The 23,859-nt window shown below is 46.2% G+C and overlaps 1 protein-coding gene across 3 annotated transcripts in view; it reads right to left on the bottom strand.

Annotated features, from left to right (window-relative positions):
* The window catches only part of ZNF800 (zinc finger protein 800), a 75,818-nt gene extending 55,463 nt beyond the window's left edge, over window positions 1-20,355 (bottom strand). For all 3 annotated transcript variants that reach the window (XM_073619760.1, XM_073619761.1, XM_073619762.1), the window contains exon 1: window positions 20,101-20,355. Coding sequence is in view for 2 of the 3 variants with exons in the window: in XM_073619761.1 (XP_073475862.1) it covers window positions 20,101-20,130 (30 nt within the window). In the remaining variant the exon portion in view is untranslated. The remainder of the gene's footprint in view (window positions 1-20,100) is intronic.
* Window positions 20,356-23,859: the final 3,504 nt, after the last annotated feature.

The following is a 23,859-nucleotide window of genomic DNA, read 5'->3' as shown; positions in this document are numbered from 1 at the left end:
ATTTTTTGTGTTTTGTTGCCTCACAACCTGGAATTAACATGGATTATTTGAGGATTTGCATCATTTAAGTTACAGAACTTGCCCACAAACTTTGAAGAAGATGTTGTTTGCTTCACAATTATATTATAAATTATATTATATTATACATTTCTTTTATAAGACCCCCCCCAAAGTTTAGGGTGGGTAACTAGGGCTGTCCTGAAAAACTACAGGAAAAGACATTACCTGTACGTAACTTTAAATTTTCCCTTTTCGTCATTCAGGACAGCCACTATTGATAGGATAATCGAGCACTTACCAATTAGGGTGGGACTGCAGCTTGCAGAACCTTTCACCCAAAAGCCTGCTCACCTGCCGCCACCAGGTCCACTCTGCAATGTTTAACGAAAGAGGAGTAGCTGGACCATGTCGCTGCCTTGCATATTTGCTCTGGCGTTGCTCCAGCCTTCTCTGCCTGTGAAGTTGCCACGGCTCTAGTAGAGTGTGCCTTTATACCCATAGGGATCTCCTCTGCTAAAGAATATGCCTGCCCAATAGCTAATCTAAGCCATCTGGCAATCGTGCGTCGAGACGCTCTAAGTCCTTTTCTGGTCCCGGAAAACAAAATAAATAGAGAATCAGACTTTATTGTTTTAGTCATCGCTAGGTATTGTAGGATATACCTCCTTACATCTAAAAAATGAAATTTCAGTTCCCTTTCTCCTGAAGGGTTGGGACAAAATGAAGGTAGGACTATTTCCTGGTTTCTGTGAAAGCCTGACGCCACTTTAGGCAAAAATGCTGGATCAGTCTTAAGGACTATCCTGTCTGGCAAAATAACGCAAAAAGAAGGTCTAATTGAGAACGCCTCAATTTCACTGACTCTCCTGGCAGTTGTCACTGCTACTAAAAATACTGTTTTTAAAAGGTAAGTTCTTTTAACAAGCATTTGTCCAAAGGCTCAAAAGGGGATTCCCGTAAGGCTCTGCAATACTAGAGATAGGTCCCACCCGGGAAAGGGTGGACCTCGGGTAGGTCTCTGTCTGCCCTAAAGAATCTGACTACCCATGGATTGGTGGCCAGAGACTTCTCCAAATAAGCACTGAATGCTGAAACCTGACTTTTAAGGGTACCTACGGATAACCCCCTGTCCGCTCCACACTGCAGAAACTCCAAAACAGCTATGGGGCTCTGCACCGAGAAGGAGTTTTCTATGCACCATTTGTTGAAAAGGAGCCAGACCTTTTTATAAATCTGCCGCGTCTCCTTTTTTCTACTGTTGAGGAGGGTGGAGATTAATCTCTGTGAAAATTCCTTAGATTTTAATATACCCTCCTCAGTAGCCAGGCCGCTAATTTCCACTGATGCACTTGTGGACAGAGGACTGGACCTTGTGAGAGAAGATCCTCCCGAGGTGGAAGGAATAGGGGCGGCCCCGCTGCTAACTGACTGAGAATTGAAAACCATGCCCTTTTCGGGCCAATGTGGAGCTACTAGAATGAGAGAGGTGCTCTCTAGTTGAAACTTCCTCAGAACCGCTGGTAATAGCACCGGAGGAGGGAAGGCATAGCATGTCCTGAAATGCCAATTCTGGGTTAAAGCATCCACCCCCAGTGCTCCTTCTCCTGCATTTAGGGAGAAAAAACAGGGGGTATTCGCGTTGTCTCTTGAAGCGAAAAGATCCACTTCCGGGGTCCCCATTTTTTGGATACGAGATTGGGCCCTCAACCAGGAGGTTTTCAATCTCCTTCTCTCAGTCTCCTCCGGCTTAGAAAGTCTGCGATTACATTCCTCTCCCCTCTCAGAAAAAACGCTGAGAGTGAGAGAGTGTTGGTCTCGGCCCAGTTTAGAATGTCCGTTGCTAGAGCCAGCAGACTTCCGCTTCTGGTGCCTCCCTGTTTGTTTATATAGGCCACAGTAGAGGAGTTGACCGTACCTGTATATGGTGGCCCTGAAGTTCCTTTTTGAAAAATCTGAGGGCTAGGCCCACTGCCCTCAGCTCTTTCCAATTGGACGATCTTTTCAGTTTGTCGCCCTTCCACATGCCCTGCGCTAGAAGGGATCCCAGATGTGCCCCCCAGCCTTTGCCGCTTACGTCCGTGGTTACTATCTGCGGAACTGGGATAAGCCACAGAAGTCCCTGCGACAAGTTCGCTTCCTTCCTCCACCAAAGAGATCTCTTTACCTGATGGGGAACCTTGGCCTTTGCCATGCAGCTGGAAAGCTGTGTAACAAGGAACCTTTACGGGGGGGAGCCCTTGTGAATTCCAGGAGATACCCCCTTCTTATGATCCCTAGGATGAATCGATTGGGGGAGATGGTCTCCCACTGTGGAAGGAAGGCCCCCAGTCTTCCTCCCACCGTACTTAAAGAGTCATTGATCTTTACGGGCTTTCTCAGGAGGGTGAAAAAATCAACCCTCCTCTGCCCTTGCCCCTTTGGCCCCAAGTTTTCTTCTGCCCCCCTTGTTTGGGAGTTTCCCTGCGCTTTTGCGGACGAAACCCCTTCCTTGTCTGGGGTTTTCCGTTTGAGTGGGAAGGACTTCTTTTTGTCCGCTGTACGGTCTAAGAATGTATCTAACCCAGGGCCAAAGAGTAGATCACCTGTTAGGGGTATCCTGCACAATTTGACTTTAGAGGCGGTGTTACCTGGGCAAGTTTTCAGCCAGAGGGCTCTTCTGGCCTAATTAGCCAGAGCTGCCGATCTGGCTGACATACGGACTGACTGTGCCAAGGCGTCTGCAATGTATGCGATTGCTCGCAGAATCGTGGGGAAAGAGGCTAGGATAGTTTCCTTGGCCGTGCCAGCTTCAATGTGCTCCTGAATCTGGAAAAGCCAGTGTTCTAAATTGCGGGCTACAACAGTAACAACCATTTCTGGCTTTAAGTTACCTACTGTTGAGTCCCACGTCTTTTTTAGTAGTGAGTCTATCCTTTTGTCCATGACATCCGATAAGGCCCCCATATCCTCAAATGCCAGATGTGTGCCTAGAGACCTGAGAGAAGGCGGCGTCCAACTTGGGATTTTTATTCCAAATGGATGCTGGATCCTCTGAAAACGGAAACCTTCTCTTGAGAGAGCTAGAGAAAAAGGGCTTCCTTTCAGGATCCTGCCACTCTTTTTTAATCGTTTCCACCAGAACTTCATGTACTGGGAAAACTTTTCTCTTTTGATCTCCCAAGCCCTTGTACATAAAGGTCATGGAGTGATAGGGGTTTTTTATCCTCATGTATACCGAGGGTTGTATATATTGCCCCTAGGAGATCCTCCACCTCATCCAAGGACAATTTATACCTAGAGATTTTCCTGGACTCTCCATCCTAGTCCTCCCCCTCTGATTCCTCATGGGAGTCAGAAGTGCCACTGTCCAGTTGCCTTTGCTCCACCCCGGAAGGGCCTGAAATTTCCTCTGCCATAACTATATTAGTAGATCTGGCAGGTGCAGAGCCCTGAGCATGAGGCAGGGTTGTGTCCTGCTGAAAGGGTTTAGAGGGAAGCTGAAATGTTTCAAAAAGTGTTTTAAAAGATGAAATGGTGGATGACAGCTCTTTCACAGAAGCTGCCAATCCGGACTGCTGCTCAGATTCCCTTTCCTTAACCAGGGAGTCTATGCACTCTACACAAAACCTTGGTCCATGCTTCCCCTAAACTGTCTCTACAAGAAGCACACTTCCTTTTAGAGACATTTCTGAAATTACATACAGAAAATATGTTACATTCAGCATGTTTAATGGAAACAACCCTTGGAGTGCACCAGACCCACCTCCTAGGGATCTGAGCCACCCCCACCCCCTGACCACCTAGGGGGTCTGCCCCCCCTCTAAGCAAGGAACCATACGGGGGGACAATCCTTAGATAGAGAGGGCCCCTCCCCAGGGAACTCTTACCGTCGGAAGGCTGGAGATAGTGTCCGCATGAGTCATAGCATCTGCCTCCGACATGACTGCAGGTGGTTGCCTGTGTTGAGTCTCACGCTGCCTGCGCGTGTTTCCGACTCTCTCCAGCCTGTGCCCGGCCCCCTATCAGCTCCGCGACCCGGAACCGGAAGCCGCGGGTCAAAGGGTGACATCCGCCCTCCCCCCCGGAAATGACGTCACCCGTCGTCCGGCCCGCTGGTTCCAAACAATTGCAGCCTGTAAAGCATACAGGGAGAGCGGATTGTCTCCTTGCTGCGGCCCTGTGGACGCGATAGGGGTCCCCCGCAACCTGATGCCGCGCTCGACAAGGAAGGGGTGGCTTCTGCTGCGGGTATGTACCGACATTCTTATCCTGGAAGCCCCTGCTTCCCTAGGGATGTTTAAGAGGCCACAATCTCCCTGACTGAAACAGGCCTGGTTCCATGCACAGTGTCTCCCCCCTGGAGGAAACACTAATAACTGAGGTCCGGCAGGGGAGGAGAGAATTTATGGGCTGGCGCAGTGTTTCCTAGAGGAAAAGGAGGAGACCATCTCTCAATAGTGGCCTGAATGACGAAAAGGGAAAAATAAATAAGGCAAAATAACAGAAAAAGTAAATGTGCATAACTATTCACCCCCCTAAAGTCAATACTTTGTAGAGCCACCTTTTGCGGCTATCACAGCTCCTAGTCGCTTTGTACAAGTCTATGAGCTTGCCCCATCTTACCACTGGGATTTTTGCCCATGCCTCCTTGCAAAACTGCTCCAGCTCCTTCAAGTTAGATGGTTTGGGCTTGTGAACAGCAATCTAAAGCCTCATACACACGATAGGACTTTGTACAAACTTTCCTGTGGATTTTTGTACAAAAGGGCGTTGGCCATAAGTTTGTATTGCATACACGCGGCAGAACTTTTTCAGCCAACTTTCACCAAATCAAGTGGTTTTTCAGCTCTTTACCACCACCCTCTGGTCAACTTCTGTATTGTCTGATATTGTGTCAATCTCGCCGCTTTTATCTGCGAGATTGACACCTTGCGAGCCGGGTCCACACTGGTGCGGAGATCCGACTTGGATCCCCGCCAATGCCAGGCACTGTGTTTGGTATGAATCATGAGGGGAAACGCCACGCCAAAAATTAAAAAAAAAAAAAAAAAAAAAAAGGAGGCATGGTTTCCCCTTCAGGGGCATACCAGGCCCTTAGGTCTGGTATGGACCTTAAGGGGAACCCCGTACGTCGAAAAAGCGGCGTGGGGGTCCCCCCCCCAAAATCCATACCAGACCCTTATCCGAGCACGCAGCCCGGCCGGTCAAGAAAGGGGGTGGGGACGAGCGAGCACCCCCCCCCGAACAGTACCAGGCCGCATGCCCTCAACATGGGGGGGTGCTTTGGGGAAGGGGGGCACCCTGCGGCCCGCCCACCCCAAAGCACCTTGTTCCCATGTTGAGGACAAGGGCCTCTTCCCGACAACCCTGGCCGTTGGTTGTCGGGGTCTGCGGGCGAGGGGCTTATCGGAATCCGGGAGCCCCCTTTAATAAGAGGACCCCCAGATCCCGGCCCCCCACCCTATATGAATGAGTATGGGGTACATCGCACCTCTACCCATTCACCTAGGGAAAAAAAAAAAAAAAAAAAAAAAAAAAACCACAAACACACTACACAGGTTTTTAAAGTAATTTATTAGGCAACTTCGGGGGTCTCTCCGGCCTCTTCTCCCGGGCTCCTCCGCTATTGTCTGCTCTTTTGCTAGCTGTGGCCCAGTCTTCTGCGTCGTCTTCTTCCCTCTTCCGATGTTGACATGACGCCCAGCATGTCCCGGGACTGTGACGTCATAAGGGGGCGGGGTCACCAGATGACATCACCCGGTGACCACGCCCCATGCATATATAAGTCATTGCGAGGCGCTCACACAGCATTACAGCGGGAGAGAGCGTCATATCAACATCGGAAGAAGAGAAGAGGGAAGAAGATGAAGCAGAAGACCGGGCCACCGCTAGCAAAAGAGCAGAAGATAGAGGAGCCCGGCAGCAGAACCGGACACTGGGAGAAGAGGCCAGAGAGCGGAGAAGAACCTGACACCGGGAGAAGAGGCCGGAGAGACCACCGAAGTTGGAAGAAGACCCCCGGAGCTGCCTAATAAAATTACTTTAAAAACCTGTGTAGTGCGTTTTTTTTACGGACACTTTTTTCCCTTAGGTGAATGGGTAGGGGTATGATGTACCCCATACTCATTCACATAGGGTGGGGGCCGGGATCTGGGGGCCCCCTTATTAAAGGGGGCTCCCGGATTCCGATAAGCCCCCCGCCCGCAGACCCCGACAACCAACGGGCAGGGTTGTCGGGAAGAGGCCCTTGTCCTCATCAACATGGGGACAAAGTGCTTTGGGGTGGGGGGGCTGCAGGGCGCCCCCCTCCCCCAAAGCGCCCACCCCCACGTTGAGGGCATGAGGCCTGATACGGTTCAGGAGGGGGGGGGGGCCTCGCTCGTCCTCACCCCATTTCCTGACCGGCCAGGCTGCGGTATGGATTTTAGGGGGAACCCCACACCATTGTTTCGGCGTAGGGGGTTCCCCTTAAAATCCATACCAGACCTAAGGGCCTGGTATGCTCCCAGAGGGGAATTCCCTCTCGCGCTCACAGCAAAAGGAAAATGTTTTTCCTATTGCAGCCAGCGCGAGATGTACAGTACCCTGTCGCAGAGAACACTGGAAACATTCTCGCAGCTGCGTACTGTAGTTTGTACAAAAGTCCGATGGCTTTGTGTATACACGATTGGACTTTGCTCCATCGGACTTTTGTTGCCGGAAAGTTTGTGCGTTCACACAGCCAAAAGTCCAATGAAAACAGAAAAAGTTTGTCTGATGGAGCATACACACGGTCGGATGTTGCTCCAAAACAGCTAATTTGCATGTTTGTTGCCAAAAAGTCCGATCGTGTGTATGGGTCTTAAGTCTGACCACAGATTTTCTATTGGATTGATGTCTAGGCTTTGACTAGGCCATTCCAACACATTTACATGTTTCCCCTTAACCACTCCAGTGTTGCTTTAGCAGTGCGTTTGGGGTCATTGTCCTGCTGAAGGGGAAACCTCCGTCCTAGCCTCAACACACACACACACACACACACACACACACACACACACACACAGAGAGTGGTACAGGTTTTGCTCAAGAATATCCCTGCATTTAGCACCATCCATCTTTCCCTCAACTCTGACCAGTTTCCCAGTACCGACTGCTGAAAATCATCCCCACAGCATGATGCTGCCACTACCATGTTTCACCTCTTGGCAGGTTTGCTGTTGTGCCATGTTCTTTCCATTTGGTTGTGATAGATTTGATGGTGCTCCTAGGGATCAAAGATTTGGATTTTTAATATAGCCTAACCCTGACTTCGACAACATTGTCTCTTACTTGTTTGAAGAATAACTTGGTCTTCATGGCAGCGTTTGGTTAGTGGTGCCTCTTGCTTAGGTGTTGCAGCCTCTGGGGCCTTTCAAAAAGGTGTATATGTAATGACAGATTACGTGACACTTAGATTGCACACAGGTGGACATCATTTCACTAATTATGTTACTTCTGAAGGGAATTGGTTGCACCAGAGCTTTTTATGGGCTTCATAACAAAGGGGGTGAATACATACACACATGCCAATTATCAGTTTTTTTTTTTTTTTATTTCTGAAAAATAGTTTTATGTATATATTTTTATAATTTTACATCACCAACTTAGACTATTGTGTTCTGCTCCATCACATATCATTCAGATTAAATAAACATTGAACTAAGGGCTGTAATGTAACAAAATAGGTAAAAAGCCAAGGGGGGGGGGGGGGGGTGAATACTTTTGCAAGGCACTGTACATCTGCACACTGCTTTGTTTAAAACAAAAAAATAGCGGTCGCAAGTTTGCATGAAAGTGGCACAACAAAAGTAATTCTTTATAAAGGGCCAGATATGGCCTAAAACATTGCTGTTTCAAATAAGAGCTTTCAGGGTGGATTTGATTTAAATTAACTCGATTTAAAACATCATTTTTAAAGAGCAACTGTCATCTGTCCCACAGCTGCTCCTCTTCTGACCTGCTGTTGACTCACCGACAGTTGCATTCACTTTAATGGGACAACTGGTGATGCGGCAGTGACACCACAAGGCGGGGGATGTAGCAGCAGGTGAGTGGATGCCCACTAACAGGCTCTGCCATAATGAATCTGAAAGGACAGGTGCTCTTTAACCGGTTCAATACAGGGCATTTTCACCCCCTTCCTTCCCAGACCAATTTTTAGTTTTCAGCGCTGTCGCACTTTAAATGCGCGGTCGTGCGACGTTGTACCCAAACAAAATTGACGTCTTTTTTTCCCCACAAATAGAGCTTTCTTTTGGTGGTATTTGATCACCTCTGCGGTTTTAATTTTTTGCACTATAAACAATAGAAGAGCGACAATTTTGAAAAAAAAAAAAAAAAAAAAACCACACAATTTTTTTACTTTTTGCTATAATAAATATCCCAATTTTTTTTAAAAAAAAACAAATTGTTTCCTCAGTTTTGGCCGATACGTATTCTTCTACATATTTTTGGTAAAAATCGCAATAAGCGTATATTGATTGGTTTGCGCAAAAGTTATAGCGTCTACAAAATACGGGATAGATTTATGGCATTTAAAAAAAAAATTATTTTTTTTTTACTAGTAATAGCGGCAATCACATTTTTTTTTCGTGACTGCGACATTATGGTGGACACAGACACTTGACACATTTTTGGGACCATTCACATTTATACAGCGATCAATGCTATAAAATTGCATTGATTACTGTGTAAATGTGACAGGCAGTGAAGGGGTTAACCACTAGGGGGGACACAAGGGGTTAAATATGTTTCCTAGGGAATGCTTCTAACTGTAGGGGGCGGGGACGTACAAGGGGAGGAGACCGATCAGTGTTCCGCTGTACTGGGAACACAGATCGCTCTCCTCTCACCTGACACACACAGACCCACGGTCCGGCCCGGTTAACGGGCAATCGCGGGTGCCCGGCGGCCATCGCGGCCGCCGGGCACACGCACCGGGTCCCGAGCAACGCGGCGGGCGCGCGCGCCCCCGGCGGCACGCACACGACCCCAAGACGGCCGGGAACCCGAGGCCGTCATATGACGTCCACCCAGGATGGGAGGTCCCATCTGTTGTCATCATATGTCTATACGCGGGTAGGGAAGTGGTTAAATACAAGGACTTATTCTTGCTGGTAGTTAGAATCTTTGCAAACAAAATGAATGTTTCCTCATTTAGAATAATAAGCTGTCAGGTTAGTAAAACAGCGATATCAGGACCAATTTAGTCATGCAGTTTGTAGTGTACATAGATTTGCAAAACAATGGGATAAATGAATATTCCTGAATTTTGTTTTAGCTCATGGTTACTGTGAAATTGTGTGAATGCATCAATGCAGTCCATGTTCTCAGCTTGCATTCATTGAAAGAGTTTACCAAAAATTATAACTAAATGCAGAATATACAGCCTCATGCTGAATTAACTAAATTATTAATGCATCTTAAATAGAAAAAAAAAAAAAAAAAAAAATTTGTATCCACCTTGAGAGATTTGCATTGCTGCTTTTATGCAAATATGTGAAAAGCTCATTTTAAGCAATAACCTGTATACGACTGTAGAACATTTTTGCATATCTGAAGTTCCTACAAGTTGCCAAAAGGAGATTTTATCCTGGCACCAGGCTGTGGATACAGTGCGTGCTCCTGACTAGCGTCAATGCTACGCTGGGTGCCCCAGGTCTTTCGATATCCAAGCAATGCCCCATGATTGATGCACTGCAATTTGAAAGAGCAGACAAGCTAAAAGGCTACCTCTACCCAAATGATAAGAATAAAGGTTGTGCCAATGATTTGTAGAGTGGGAGTTGCTGCCCAAATCCCTAATTTGATAAAGTACAAAAAAGATTGCTCTATGTGACTTTGAGAGGCAGAAACGCCTTTGTAATTATACAGTATTGAAAACATTCATATTTTATTTGTAAAGTTAAAATCATGAAATATAGCATGATAAAATCAAAATTGGATGCATGTACAGCTGCAGTGCAATATCAAAACATTACAAACAACCACACTCTGTCGGTATGTAGATGAGACTAAGAATGCCCAAGAGTCCAATGGTTGTTTGAAGAATGTTTTGATATTGCACCGCATCTGTATATGCATCCAATTTCGATTTTATCATGCTATATTTCATGATCTTAACTTTAGAAATTAAATATGAATAGGTTTTCAATACTGTGTAATTACTAAGGAGTTTCTGCCTCTCAAAGTCCCATAGAGGAATCTTTTTTGTACTCTACCCAAATTGCACATTTCTATTAAAGGTGGATGGTAGCAGGCCCTCTCCCACTATACTTGATTCCCATGTTGCAGCAACTTCACAGAAAAGGTCTGTGATAACTTCCAGAACACTCCCGCTGCATCCTCCACAAAAGAAAAAAAAATATCTAAAAATACCAAACAATATCTAAGACCTCATTCACACTAGCAGTAAGACACAAGTTTATAGGACGTTTGTAAAACACATAAAAATGCATGTAAGGATTTTAAATGGTATAATAATTCACACTACATTTACATGGTTTTGTTGCTTATAAAGAAAATAGAAGAATTTACCAAGACTGGAGCAGACAGAGCCTAGAGCAGCTGTGCATGGCAACCAGCTTCTAACTTTTAATTTTAAGGGCTCATTTACATGGGCATTCAGTCCCACAGTGTAAAGAGCCGCATCTTTTATTTTTTTGTACTTACGGAGAGCTGCAAAAAAGGCAGTGCATATTCGTGAAGGTACGCGCAGCGCCTGTATGGACTCACCTGCACAGCCAAGTTTGACAGGTATGCAAGGACAGATGCATGGACTGATGCACAGGCAAGTCCGTACATCCAAAGTACTTTCATTCATTGAAATGGACTGCCTGCATGCAGCGCGCCACAAGTGCAAGACCATAGACAGCTCTTCACACTACGACCTTTGTGGATGAGCCCTCAAAGCGGAGTTCCACCCTAAAGCGTTCTTTAAGCACACCTCACCCCCAGGCAATTTTTTTTTTTTTGGGGGGGGGGGGGGGTTGGGATTTCCTGTCCCACTTTCTCCTTCCTGCTCTTGGCCACCTAGACGACTCCTCCTCTCCCATCTTCTGGGACAGGTCCCAGAAGATTGCCTGGCCACTGGCAGAGCAACTCGCGCGTGCGCACCCGGCCTTGAAGCCGAAAGCCGTCAGCCAGGTGCCTATAACTGCTATGACAGCGCCGGCGGAGAGGAGTGAGGCACGAAAAAACAGGTGGAATTCTGCTTTAGGCTTTTACTATTGGGACGTTGGCACATCACTACTTGTATACCCACAGTGTCACCCTGTGAGAGTATACTTAAATTAGAATTTATCTTTGTCTGCTTTAGGCTTAACCGAACAAGCTGTTAGAAGCTGAATAGTCACTATGTACAGCTGTTCCAGATTCTGTTCGCTCCAGTTGTAGTAAATTCACCCGTGTCCAGGAGCAGATTAGATACACTGAACGCATGTAAATACATAGACTTAAATGCAAGATCACTGGATCTGGGAAGCATAAGGGCTCACGCACAAGGGTGCTTTTGATATACAATGTAAATTTTGAGCGCATGGTCATACCCAGGGCTGTATACATGTGTAATGAATGGCTATATACAGTGGATATGAAAAGTCTACACACCCCTGTTAAAATGTCAGGTTTCTGTGATGTAAAAAAAAAAAAAAAAAAAAAAAAAAAATAAAATGATAAATGATTTCAGAACTTTTTGCACCTTTAATGTGACCTATAAACTGTACAACTAAATTGAAAAACAAACTGAAATCTGAACATGAAGAGGAACGTCATCTTTCACAGGGTGGATTTGATTTAAATCAAGTCGATCTAAATCACAATTGAAATCATGATTTAAATCACTAGTAAAAAGGCTTAATTTAAATCAACTATTTAACCACTTCAATACCAGGCACTTAGACACCTTCCCGCCCAGACCAATTTTCAGCTTTCAGCGCTGTCGTAATTTGAATGACAATTGCGCGGTCATGCTACACTGTACCCAAACAAATTTTTTATCATTTTGTTCCCACAAATAGAGCTTTCTTTTGGTGGTATTTGATCACCTCTGCGGTTTTTATTTTTTGCGCAACAAATAAAAAAAGACCGAAAATTTTGAAAAAAAACAAGTTTTTCTTTGTTTCTGTTAAAATTTTTTTTTTTGATGGGCACTCATAGGTGGCATTGATGGTTACTTATGGGTGGCACTGATAGTTGGCACAGATGGGCATGGATGGGCACTGATAGATGGGCACTGATGGGCACGGATGGGCACTGACAGGTGGCATGAATGGACACTGATGGGTGGCACTGACGGCACTGGTTGTTTGCAGTGATGCCCCTAAGGGTGGCATTGTTGGGCATCACTGCAACATAATGGTGCCAATCAGTGCCCATTTGTGGGCACTGATTGGCACTGACTGGGCACACGTGGATGGCCATGGGGTACATACCTGGCCATCCACATGTTGCCCCTTCCCTGGTGGTCCTAGTGGCGATCCCTGGTGGTCCAGTGTGGTGATGAGGGGGGGCTGCGCTGATAAACAATCAGCACAGACCCCCCCTGCCAGGAGAACCGCCGATCGGCTCTCCTCTAATCGCGTCTGTCAGACGCGAGTGAGGAAGAGCCGATCAACGGCTCTTCCTATTGACAGCGTGATCAGCCGTGATTGGACACGGCTGATCACGTGGTAAAGAGCCTCCGCCAGTGTAGCATAAGTGAAAAATAGTAGCAAAGAAAAGTCCCAGTATTTCTCTTCAGAATGTAGAGAAAATTACATAAATAAAACAAATAGTAGTAATGTCCTAACCCTTTCACTGCCAGGTCCGTACGGACATACAGAAGTGCCTGCAGGTGGCCAAGTCAGTACGGCATATAGACCTTCCTCCCTCGCCTATAAGCTTATGGTCACTTCAATGACCATAAGCTTATATCAGAATTGTTCAGCAGTCTGCTGAACAATTCTATAACTCTGATCAGCGGATTACAACCTGCTGATCAGTTATTAACCCCTAATGTGACCATCCCGCCACTTCCCTGCCTCTCTACCTCTGCCGCCAAATGTTACCTGAAACTACCCCCCCCCCCCACTCTACCTTCCTAACCCCTTCACCCCCCCCCCCCCCAGCACAGAGTACCCCCAGGTGATCCTTGGGCATGGGGGGGGGCTTTGTAAACATGGTTTACCACCCCCCTAAGTGTGGCACCCTGGGCGCATACATCGATCACTATGATTGCTCCTATATGCTCGCTGACATCCGATAATAGTAATTGCGAGTATTCCTATGTATCAGACTCAGTTTATGAATGACATCTCTATACAGATTCCATGCATTCAAGTAAAGTGATACAGAGAAAAGGACCCTTTGTCTCAAGAAAAAAAAAAAAAAATATATATAATATGATATATGGGGGTCTGTTTAGACCTCTGATATACCAAAGACACCCCCAAAAAACCCACAAACATAGCAAGACCCCCAGCTCGTAATCACCCCTCCATGGTGATGCCCCCCCCCCCACCCCTCCATGGGTACATCAGCTTCTCCTCCCGGCCAACCGGATCCGTCCTGATTGGCCAGGAGGAGAATCCAGAAGATGATAGCAAATATTAATTCACTATTGTCACACGTGGGTGGGTTCGGGGTGCAACGCTCTGCCCCCCAAGCCCAACCTTTTTCAAGCCAATTAGAGCCTCAGGATCTAAACATGTGGCTTGGGAAAAAAAACAAACAAACACACAGACATACGAGTCCAGTGCCCTGAAGGGGAGCGGCGCCCCAGTGCCCCTAATGGACCGGCCCCACTGCTGGTAAGATCCCTTTCACATGGAGCGGACTCTGTCAATCAGATCCGCCTGCTCAGCGGAGGATCTGTCTTCTGATTCCTGCTGAGCAGGGGGGGGGGGGGGGGGGGAACGACAGGTACGTGTGCGCTCCGCTGATACAGAGCAGACATAGCCCGCTGTTCTCTATGGGACAGTCAGATGGAAACGGACTGCCTGTCCATCTCCATCGGACGCCATCCAATCCGATCTGCTAGATGGATGGGGAATGGAATCCCCATCCGTCTGTTTTTATTGGACTGGACAGGATCGGATGCAGGTGGGTGTAAACGGACACATGTCCATTTACATCAGTCTCTCCATAGAGAACAATGGGTGGTCCGATTGGGCCCGCATGAAAAACATACAGGCAGACCCAAATCTGTGTGCTTGTGTGAAAGGGGCATATGGCCTTGTTCACACAGGGCATACACAGCGTAACTTTACAGGGATGCACAGGTGTTCCGTGCATCTCTGTGCAGGCCGCCCCATTGATGTCAATTAGGATGTAGCAACTGCACCAACAGAGCCGTTTCTTCCAATTTTACACCCATGTAGGTCTGCATGCATGTCCCTGAGCTCACACTGTCTGAATTCAGGGTCATGTACCCACACGGATTTCAGATTGGAAACAGCAGCTATACCTGTGCAGCCGTTGAAACCCAATTGACATAAATGGGACTGCCTGTACAGGGATGCATGGAACACCTGTGCATTCCTGTGTATGTAAACATAGCCCCCCATGGGCGTACACTTTAGTATGCCACATGTAAACGATGCATTAGTACTACTTTAGCAGGAATTTTTTAAGTTACGTTGTGTTTATGTACATTATGTAATTTTTTGTGAAAATAGCAATATGAACATTTGCGCAATTATTGCAGGGCCAAAAAAAATAAAAAATAAAAAATCAGTAGCACTTTTGTTTATTCTACAGGTCATGTGCTTGTAGAAAATGTCTAGTTTGCAGGGTCTTTTCAAATTCTGGAAGCTGTAAGTGAAAACCTCCAGATTTTTAGAGAAATTTTTGGGTACGTTCGATTTTCACCATTTTGCAAAAAGGCGCAAACTTACAAATATTTGTTATTAAGTCAATACAGGTTAAGCTTTTACATTTAGTGGGGATTTAGCAGGAATTTTGTAAAATTAGCTGTATTTTTATCTTTTAATAATGGTTTTAGTGTATTTTTTACTAATATATTAGCTTGATAAACCTTTGCGCAAATACTGTGGGGTAAAAAAATAAAAATAAAAAAACATTTTAAAAATGATTCAGAAGCACCTTTTTATTCTAGAGATCATATGCTTTTAGAAAATATTGTTTTGGGGGTCTTCCAAATTCTGAAAGCTGTAAGGAAAAAAAATGAAAACCTTCAGAATTTTAGAGAAATTTGGTTATTTACATTTTTGCGTCATTTTACAAAATGGTGAAAATCGAACAATGTAAAAATTAAAACTTGGTTATTTATTAACTCCATACAGGTTAAGCTTTTATACATAGTAGGGATTTAGTAGGCGTTTTGTAAAATTTGCTGTGTTTTTATCTGCTTCCTGAAGACGCATGATTGCATCGAAACACAAGGTTTCTGGGTAACACCAACGTCCCTTCCTGTCCCAACTCACACCATATCGAGGCTTCAAGCACACGCCGGCATCCGTAGATGAAACGGCATTTAACAAACTCTAATGCCCCGTACACACGGTAGGACTTTGTTCGGACAATCCGACAACAAAATCCTAGGATTTTTTCCGACGGATGTTGGCTCAAACTTGTCTTGCATACACACGGTCACACAAAGTTGGCGGAAAATCCGATCGTTCTAAACGCGGTGATGTAAAACACGTACGTCGGGACTATAAACGGGGCAGTGGCCAATAACTTTCATCTCTTTATTTATTCTGAGCATGCGTGGCACTTTGTCCGTTGGATTTGTGTACACACATCAGAATTTCCGAGAGCGGATTTTGTTGTCGGAAAATTTTATATCCTGCTCTCAAACTTTGTGTGTCAGAAAATCCAATGGAAAATGTGTGATGAAGCCTACACACGGTCGGAATTTCCGACAACAAGGTCCTATCACACATTTTCCGTCGGAAAATCCGACCGTGTGTACGGGGCATAAGAGTATTGCTAGAAAGGCCCAATGGCGGTCTAAAAGGCACCTTACTAGTGAGTGCAAGTTTCTTATACAAGTTTTATTGATTAAATAAATGTATACATGTTGCGCAATGATGGCCGTTTGCTTTTTATGAGATCCTGAGATCACCTAATGTGGAGATGTATGAAGTGATTACTGACATATCATTTGGAAACCTTCGGTCTCACGAGTGGAGTGGCTAACCCAGGCATAAACCAAGGCTTTTTTTTTTTTTTTTTTTTTTTTTTTTTTGTGTGTGAGTGTTCGTTCTAGAAGGTGGTGGTGGTGTAGAATTCACGGATTGGTGGAGATTTCTTTAATTACGGATGCAGAGCTGTGCACATGTGATCTGGATCTGGTACACTGGTACTTTTCTTTGCTAAAATACACACTACTATTTGTTTCACTTATGCAATTTCCCCTATATCAGTATACCACGAACCGGTTATAATATATGGTTAATATTAATTATTGAAGAATATATATTCACTGTTTGAGATATGTGGTAAGACATGTATTTTTTTTTTTAGGGTCAGCGCAGTTATCCTTTCTACTGTAATATTGCCTACCCCATACTTGGTGGGGATTCTATGACTGCAGGAGATCCACTATCCAAAGACACATGAATATCACTTAATTTTTTTTTTGTGCCAGTGACACATTTCACACAACTGTCATCTTTGTCCCGCAGCGGCACCTCCTCCGACCCGCTGTTGACTCACCGACAGTCCCATTCACTTTAATGGGACGGCTGGTGATGTGGCAGTGACATAAGGTGAGGGACGTGGCGGCAGCAGGTGAGTGTTACCCCCTAACAGGTGCTGCCATGATGGATCTGAAATGACAGATGCTCTTTAAATGTAAGGAGTTCACATGAATTGAGAAGTGTTCAGAGTATCCAATCTGTCCCTGGACACAGGGGAATTTACTACAACTGGAGCAGATGTGCACAGTAACCAATCAGTATGTAACTTCATTGAATAAACTGCCCTAAACACAACGCACAAAAACAAATGTGCACTGTTGGACCTGTATAGGCATGAACGGAGCCTTAGCACTAATTCTCTATTTTGGATAAACTTCAGATGGCATTTGACCAGTGGCAAGCAGGAGATATGGTTGCCCCACTGCCTGGATTTATCCTTAAAAGGCTGATCCACCTTGCCACAACTACAGGCAATGCACCTGGTTAAAGCATGGCCCTATGCACTTAAAGTGATTGTAAAGGACCATTTTTTTTTTTTTTTTTTTTTAAAATAAACATATCATACTTACCTCCATCGTGCAGCTCGTTTTGCATAGAGTGGCCCCGAACATCCTCTTCTGGGGTCCCGCGGCAGCTCTCACGGCTCTTTCCCGCATCAGATAATCCCCTAGAGAAAGCGCTCTCCTGAGGGAGTTACCTTGCGGGTGTGCTCACGAGTCCAGCATTTGCATCCAGACACAAATGCCAGACTCAGTGCTGTTCACAATTTCAAAACATGAAGTGCCAGCATCGTGTCACTTCAAAATTGAAGCTTCATGTGGAGTTTGGAAGGATTTGAAGCATCTCAACCCGTTCCTTTCGAGTCTATAGTAACAAACCATAAAAGGTGCCGCCACACACAAGGCCTTGCTCAAAAAAAGAAAGCCTGCATTTTGTGTAGTGCGACTTGAGCCCATACAAAATAAATGGGCTTGAATCGGGATGCGATGCCTATCCGAATCACATGCGATATCCCACATTGCACAAATGTGAACCTCTTAACTTTTGTAAACGGTTTAGACTCTTTAAATTGGAACGTTAGTCAAAAAAACTAAGTCCTGCTAAATAACTTCAGGATGGACTCTTTGGCATGTATAGCTATTTAAAACATAATACATAAGTGTCTATGCTGCTTCAGTTTGATCTGCAAGTGCCAAGGTGCTGCACATTTGATCAGTTGTAACACCAGCCATTTGATGGTTTGACAGTTTGAGAACACAAGCAAATGTGACAGTTAGCGATCCTGGCATTCTAGGAATGTAACTTTTTTGAAACCATTAAACCGACAGGTTTAATTCCGCTTTATGGTTTACTGCTGTTCAGGAGCTCTGAGCTTCAGCAAAATGACAGCCTCCAGCAAAAAGAAAACAGGAATAATGCTAGGGGCAATTTAAAAAATACACTAACTTTGGTAGCAGAATTATTAATGTGAAATGTATGTTCCTTGCTAAAGAACATTATTTTTCTATCAAGTTGTTATGGGTAAAGCTCTGCTTTAGGCTCCATTCACATCTTAGCGTGCCGGGCGACAATCGCGCTGGGTTTGGGGTGCTATTGAAAGCGACAGAGAATTCGAATTGCTGCTTTTCAGAACGCAGGGATGTGAACTGTTAAAGTGAAACTAAACCCATAGATTTATCAGTTTCCCAATTTAAAGCACGTCATGACCGATAACTGTCACAGCTGCATTGGACTAGTAGAGCTTCACTTTTGGGTGGTGCTCTGCTTTAAGATGGTTTAGTTCTGCTTTTAGACCCCTTTCACACTGGAGGTGTTTTTCAGGCGCTTTAGCGCTAGAAATAGCACCTGAAAAAAGCCTCAGCTGCAATTCCAGTGTGAAAGCCCGAGTGCTTTCACACTGGGGCGCTGCGCTGGCAGGGTGTCACAAAAAGTCCTGCAAGCAGCTTCTTTGCAGCGCTGTAGGAGCGGTGACTACACCGCTCCTAAAGCTCCTCTGCCCATTAAAACCAATGGGCAGTGCCACCGAACCGCCGCTGTAGCTACATTTTTAACCCTTTTTCGGCCGCTAGCGGGGGTTAAAGCATCCCGCTAGCGGGGGAATAACACCACTAAAATGACGGTAAAGCTCCACTAAAAATAGTGGTGCTTTACCGCTGACACCCAGGCGCTGGCAGTGTGAAAGTGCCCTAAATGGGTTACACTCAGCGTCAATACCTCCTGAGGATTGGGACATGCAGTTCAAGATAGCAGTGCAGCAGATTAGCATTTCAGTCGCGGCATATGTAATATGAAAAGCCCCGAGCACCTGCCTGTCTTTCTACAGGCAGGCGACCGGCCCCTAGCTGCCCGTGCGAACGAGCCCAAAGCCCCTATTCACATGCCAAATCGCAGCCGATTACGGAAAACAGCACTAACCCAATCAGCACTGCACCGGTTTCCAGAAGTAGTTCCTGCACTACTTTAGGCGACTTCAGGGGTGATTTCAATAGATATCTGTGCATGAATCCACAGACGTCTTTCAAATCGCCCCCGAACTCGCAATGAAATCGTACGAGTTCAGCTAAATATGCACGATTTAAAACCCGCCCTTCAATGTGAACGTAGGCTCAGGATCGGTCCACACTAAAAGACGGTGCGTCCCATGTACGTTTCCTGTACCGCACGTCAAGGTGCTGATCAAATGTTTACAGCAGGCCAAATGCATCACGTGTGTGAAAACCAAATGGCATGGTGCTGTGCAATCTGGAAAAGCAGCGCTTGCTCTGGCATCCCATTTAAAAGAATGAGCTGTCACAATCAGAGTGCACAGGGATGAACGCTTTCCGGTGTAAAATGGTCCTTAAAGCAGAATACAGAAATGGAAGTGCCACATATGGCTGTCATTGGGTAGCTGGATCCCTGACTGTAGGTGGTGATGACCCTGGAGGAAGTCCCAGGGACGGTCTATCCTAGTATAGAATATATACATATAATATAGAGAGAGTGTAATGTGAGGAGTAAACAAAGACATGTGAGAAGCATTGGCTGGCCATGCACACACACAGCCCGGCTCATGCGCTCCCAGCAGCCTTCGGCCCATTGCGCACACAGCTCCGCACACCCTCCCGGGCTCAGCACAGCCCCAGCCGGTGCCCGGTATACAGCAAAGCCCCAGCCCGGTGCCGAGCACCGCATTGTGCGCCGTCCTGGAGGCCCCGCTCCCTGACAAGTGCCACATCCACCATGGTGCCACCATTGGCGGGCACCTCTCCGGGCACCGAGGTGAGTGGTGGTGAGGCGGACAGGGAGCCCCTCCATGGCCCACACCCAGGAGAGGAGCCCGGGGCTCACAGGGGGGACTCCAGCGGAGACATGGAACCCAGGAAAGGCCAGGCACGGCGAGCGCGCTGGGGCGCATCAGTGAAGGAAGAGCGCAGAGAGCACACGGCACACTCCTCCTCTCATAGCCGGAACACATTACCTCAGCCTCGGCACACCAGCTCCGGAACATGGCTCACACCGACACCCAACGGCGCGCTCTCACCGTGCGCAACGCCCCGCCAGCCAGCCGGCCCGACTATTGAGCCCAGGGCAGCCGCGGGAGGAGGAGGAGACAGCGCGTCATCAAGCGGCGCCTGAACAGGGGACTGCCGCCGGGGGCTTTACAGCTTCGGCTTACAGCTACATATCACTGTGACCGCTCCATGTCCAGGCTGAGGGAGGGGGGGTACCGCGCTCTGCACAAAGTCCCCCCTATAAAGAGCGCGCCAGTGCGCCCTTCCAGCCTGTAGCCGGGTCACCTGACATCACACACAGTCGGCTTTGTCGCCCCGACACGTGCACAGCACAGTCAGGGCTGAGGGGGGACAAGGTGTAGCCCGGCAGGTGTATGGGCGAGAGCATTCAACAGGGGGGAGAGGGTGCATTTATTCTATAGCCAGTCCGCTGCATAGCTCCCAACTGTCCCTGATTTGGAGCAATGTCCTTCCATTCCTCTTCCCCCCTCATTTGTCCCTCATGTTGGTCTGATTTATATAATTGTATATAAAATGCACTTTTATCTTTCAAAAAGTGTTTCCCAGTGCTAAACATTTCATCCAAAATCTAAATTTCTGCATTTGTACATTTTAAAAGCTAATCTAAAGGAATAGTAGTGGTAAAAAAAAAAGCCTTCGTGGATTTAATTTTTTTTTTTTTGGTTAATTCTCCTTTAAGGTGGTGTGGCAGGGGGCGTGTCCTGTACCTACATACATTTGTTAGTAGGTGTCCCTCATTCCTATCTCAAATTTTTGGGAGGTATACAGCTGTGCCTGTACAAAACCATCTGCTGTCAGGGTTCCTGAACTCCAATGCTACGTCTGTACTGGGGGAATATGGACACTTACCTGCGGAGCCCCTCTCTCTACAAAAAAGACAACAAAACAAAGTTTGCATTTACATCAATAAATGGGTTTCTACTTACCTGTGCTGTGTAATGGAATTGCACATAGCAGCCCCAATATGGTGCTTCTAGCTCCTCCTCTCCAGTGAGTGCCCCCCTAGAAATTCACTTCCTATGGGAGCACTCATGCAGGCTTGATCCCGAGCCACCCTGCCTGCATCTATAGACACACACAGCAGGACTCGACACCCCCTCCACAGTCCTCACTAGCTTTGATTGACAACAGTAGGAGCCAGTGGCTCCCACTGCCTCAGCAAAGCCATTGGCAGTAGGAAGTGAGGGAAGAGGGCCGCTCTAGTCACACGATTCCCCCCCCCCCCCTTTGTGTCAGCCAGTAATGGCTGCAGGGGAGATAAATGAGCAATCACCAACAGCTAGTAAAGCCTGGAGTGGTGATGTCACCCTTATGACCCATACACACAATCCGAAAATTGGACAACAGATCGTCCGTTTTTTGTTTTTTTTTTGCATGCTAGTCGCATATCGAAAATGGAGAGGTTACTAAAGGGCCGAAAATTCTTGTATGACAGAATAAAAAAATCGGGAAGTGATGTAATGTGATGTAGTGTATTTCTATTGTATTTTCAGACGACAACTGTACTGATTAAACAACGTGTTTAATCGTGTTTATCCGATCGGATACTATCAGATGAACTGTCGTGATCGGTTCTCCAAAGCTCTGTACTAACGATCCGATTATGATACGATCGATTCCAAAGCGGCATTTTTCGTCCAATTTTTGTATCGTGTGTATGGGGGCCTTTAGGCTTCACTGGCCCATCAGTTGTCAGCGTTTCTTCCTCTTTCACTTGAAGCCTCACTGGCTGATACAAGAAAGCCAGATCATATGATTGCAGCGTCCTGAAAATAGGTAAGTAAACAGATCTTTCTTACACAGGTTAGTAAGCATTGTCATCAGGAGTGGGCAGTATTAAAAGTAGTTAGGGTTATCCTGGAATTCTAATTTAAGAAGAGGAGCCCCTTGTGCAGTTGGCTGTCATAGCTGAAATCCTCAGCCCCCCCCCCCCCATACCTTGCAGCCCTATTCTTCCAGTTCTTTGGAACTTAAAAAGGGCTGCTGTGTCCCAGTGCTAAACATTTCATCCAAAATCTAAATTTCTGCATTTGTACATTTTAAAAGCTAATCTAAAGGAATAGTAGTGGTAAAAAAAAAAGCCTTCGTGGATTTAATTTTTTTTTTTTTGGTTAATTCTCCTTTAAGGTGGTGTGGCAGGGGGCGTGTCCTGTACCTACATACATTTGTTAGTAGGTGTCCCTCATTCCTATCTCAAATTTTTGGGAGGTATACAGCTGTGCCTGTACAAAACCATCTGCTGTCAGGGTTCCTGAACTCCAATGCTACGTCTGTACTGGGGGAATATGGACACTTACCTGCGGAGCCCCTCTCTCTACAAAAAAGACAACAAAACAAAGTTTGCATTTACATCAATAAATGGGTTTCTACTTACCTGTGCTGTGTAATGGAATTGCACATAGCAGCCCCAATATGGTGCTTCTAGCTCCTCCTCTCCAGTGAGTGCCCCCCTAGAAATTCACTTCCTATGGGAGCACTCATGCAGGCTTGATCCCGAGCCACCCTGCCTGCATCTATAGACACACACAGCAGGACTCGACACCCCCTCCACAGTCCTCACTAGCTTTGATTGACAACAGTAGGAGCCAGTGGCTCCCACTGCCTCAGCAAAGCCATTGGCAGTAGGAAGTGAGGGAAGAGGGCCGCTCTAGTCACACGATTCCCCCCCCCCCCCTTTGTGTCAGCCAGTAATGGCTGCAGGGGAGATAAATGAGCAATCACCAACAGCTAGTAAAGCCTGGAGTGGTGATGTCACCCTTATGACCCATACACACAATCCGAAAATTGGACAACAGATCGTCCGTTTTTTTTTTTTTTTTTGCATGCTAGTCGCATATCGAAAATGGAGAGGTTACTAAAGGGCCGAAAATTCTTGTATGACAGAATAAAAAAATCGGGAAGTGATGTAATGTGATGTAGTGTATTTCTATTGTATTTTCAGACGACAACTGTACTGATTAAACAACGTGTTTAATCGTGTTTATCCGATCGGATACTATCAGATGAACTGTCGTGATCGGTTCTCCAAAGCTCTGTACTAACGATCCGATTATGATACGATCGATTCCAAAGCGGCATTTTTCGTCCAATTTTTGTATCGTGTGTATGGGGGCCTTTAGGCTTCACTGGCCCATCAGTTGTCAGCGTTTCTTCCTCTTTCACTTGAAGCCTCACTGGCTGATACAAGAAAGCCAGATCATATGATTGCAGCGTCCTGAAAATAGGTAAGTAAACAGATCTTTCTTACACAGGTTAGTAAGCATTGTCATCAGGAGTGGGCAGTATTAAAAGTAGTTAGGGTTATCCTGGAATTCTAATTTAAGAAGAGGAGCCCCTTGTGCAGTTGGCTGTCATAGCTGAAATCCTCAGCCCCCCCCCCCCATACCTTGCAGCCCTATTCTTCCAGTTCTTTGGAACTTAAAAAGGGCTGCTGTGTCTGTCATATGCACTCATCAAGAATGCCAATTATGCCAGTCCTTTCAATGTGTAGTGGAGTAGATGTCCCTGTAGCCACACATCAACGCATACCCACTAGTTATGGGGTATGGCAAACTCAGCCTGGGCTCTAACAGGCTATGTCTCCAATGCATTTCGCACTGCCCCTCAGATTAAGCTGCTTTCCCAGCAGGCACTCACAGTACTGGACAGACGACTGGTACTCCTTCAAAGCCTGAGCAGCTCACATACTATTTTCCTGCGTCATT

This window comes from Aquarana catesbeiana, linkage group LG03, assembly GCF_042186555.1.
Source record: "Aquarana catesbeiana isolate 2022-GZ linkage group LG03, ASM4218655v1, whole genome shotgun sequence".
Taxonomy (NCBI): Eukaryota; Metazoa; Chordata; class Amphibia; order Anura; family Ranidae; genus Aquarana; species Aquarana catesbeiana.
The sequence above is the reverse complement of the archived record's forward strand: the minus strand, read 5'-3'. Positions and strand labels throughout refer to the sequence as shown.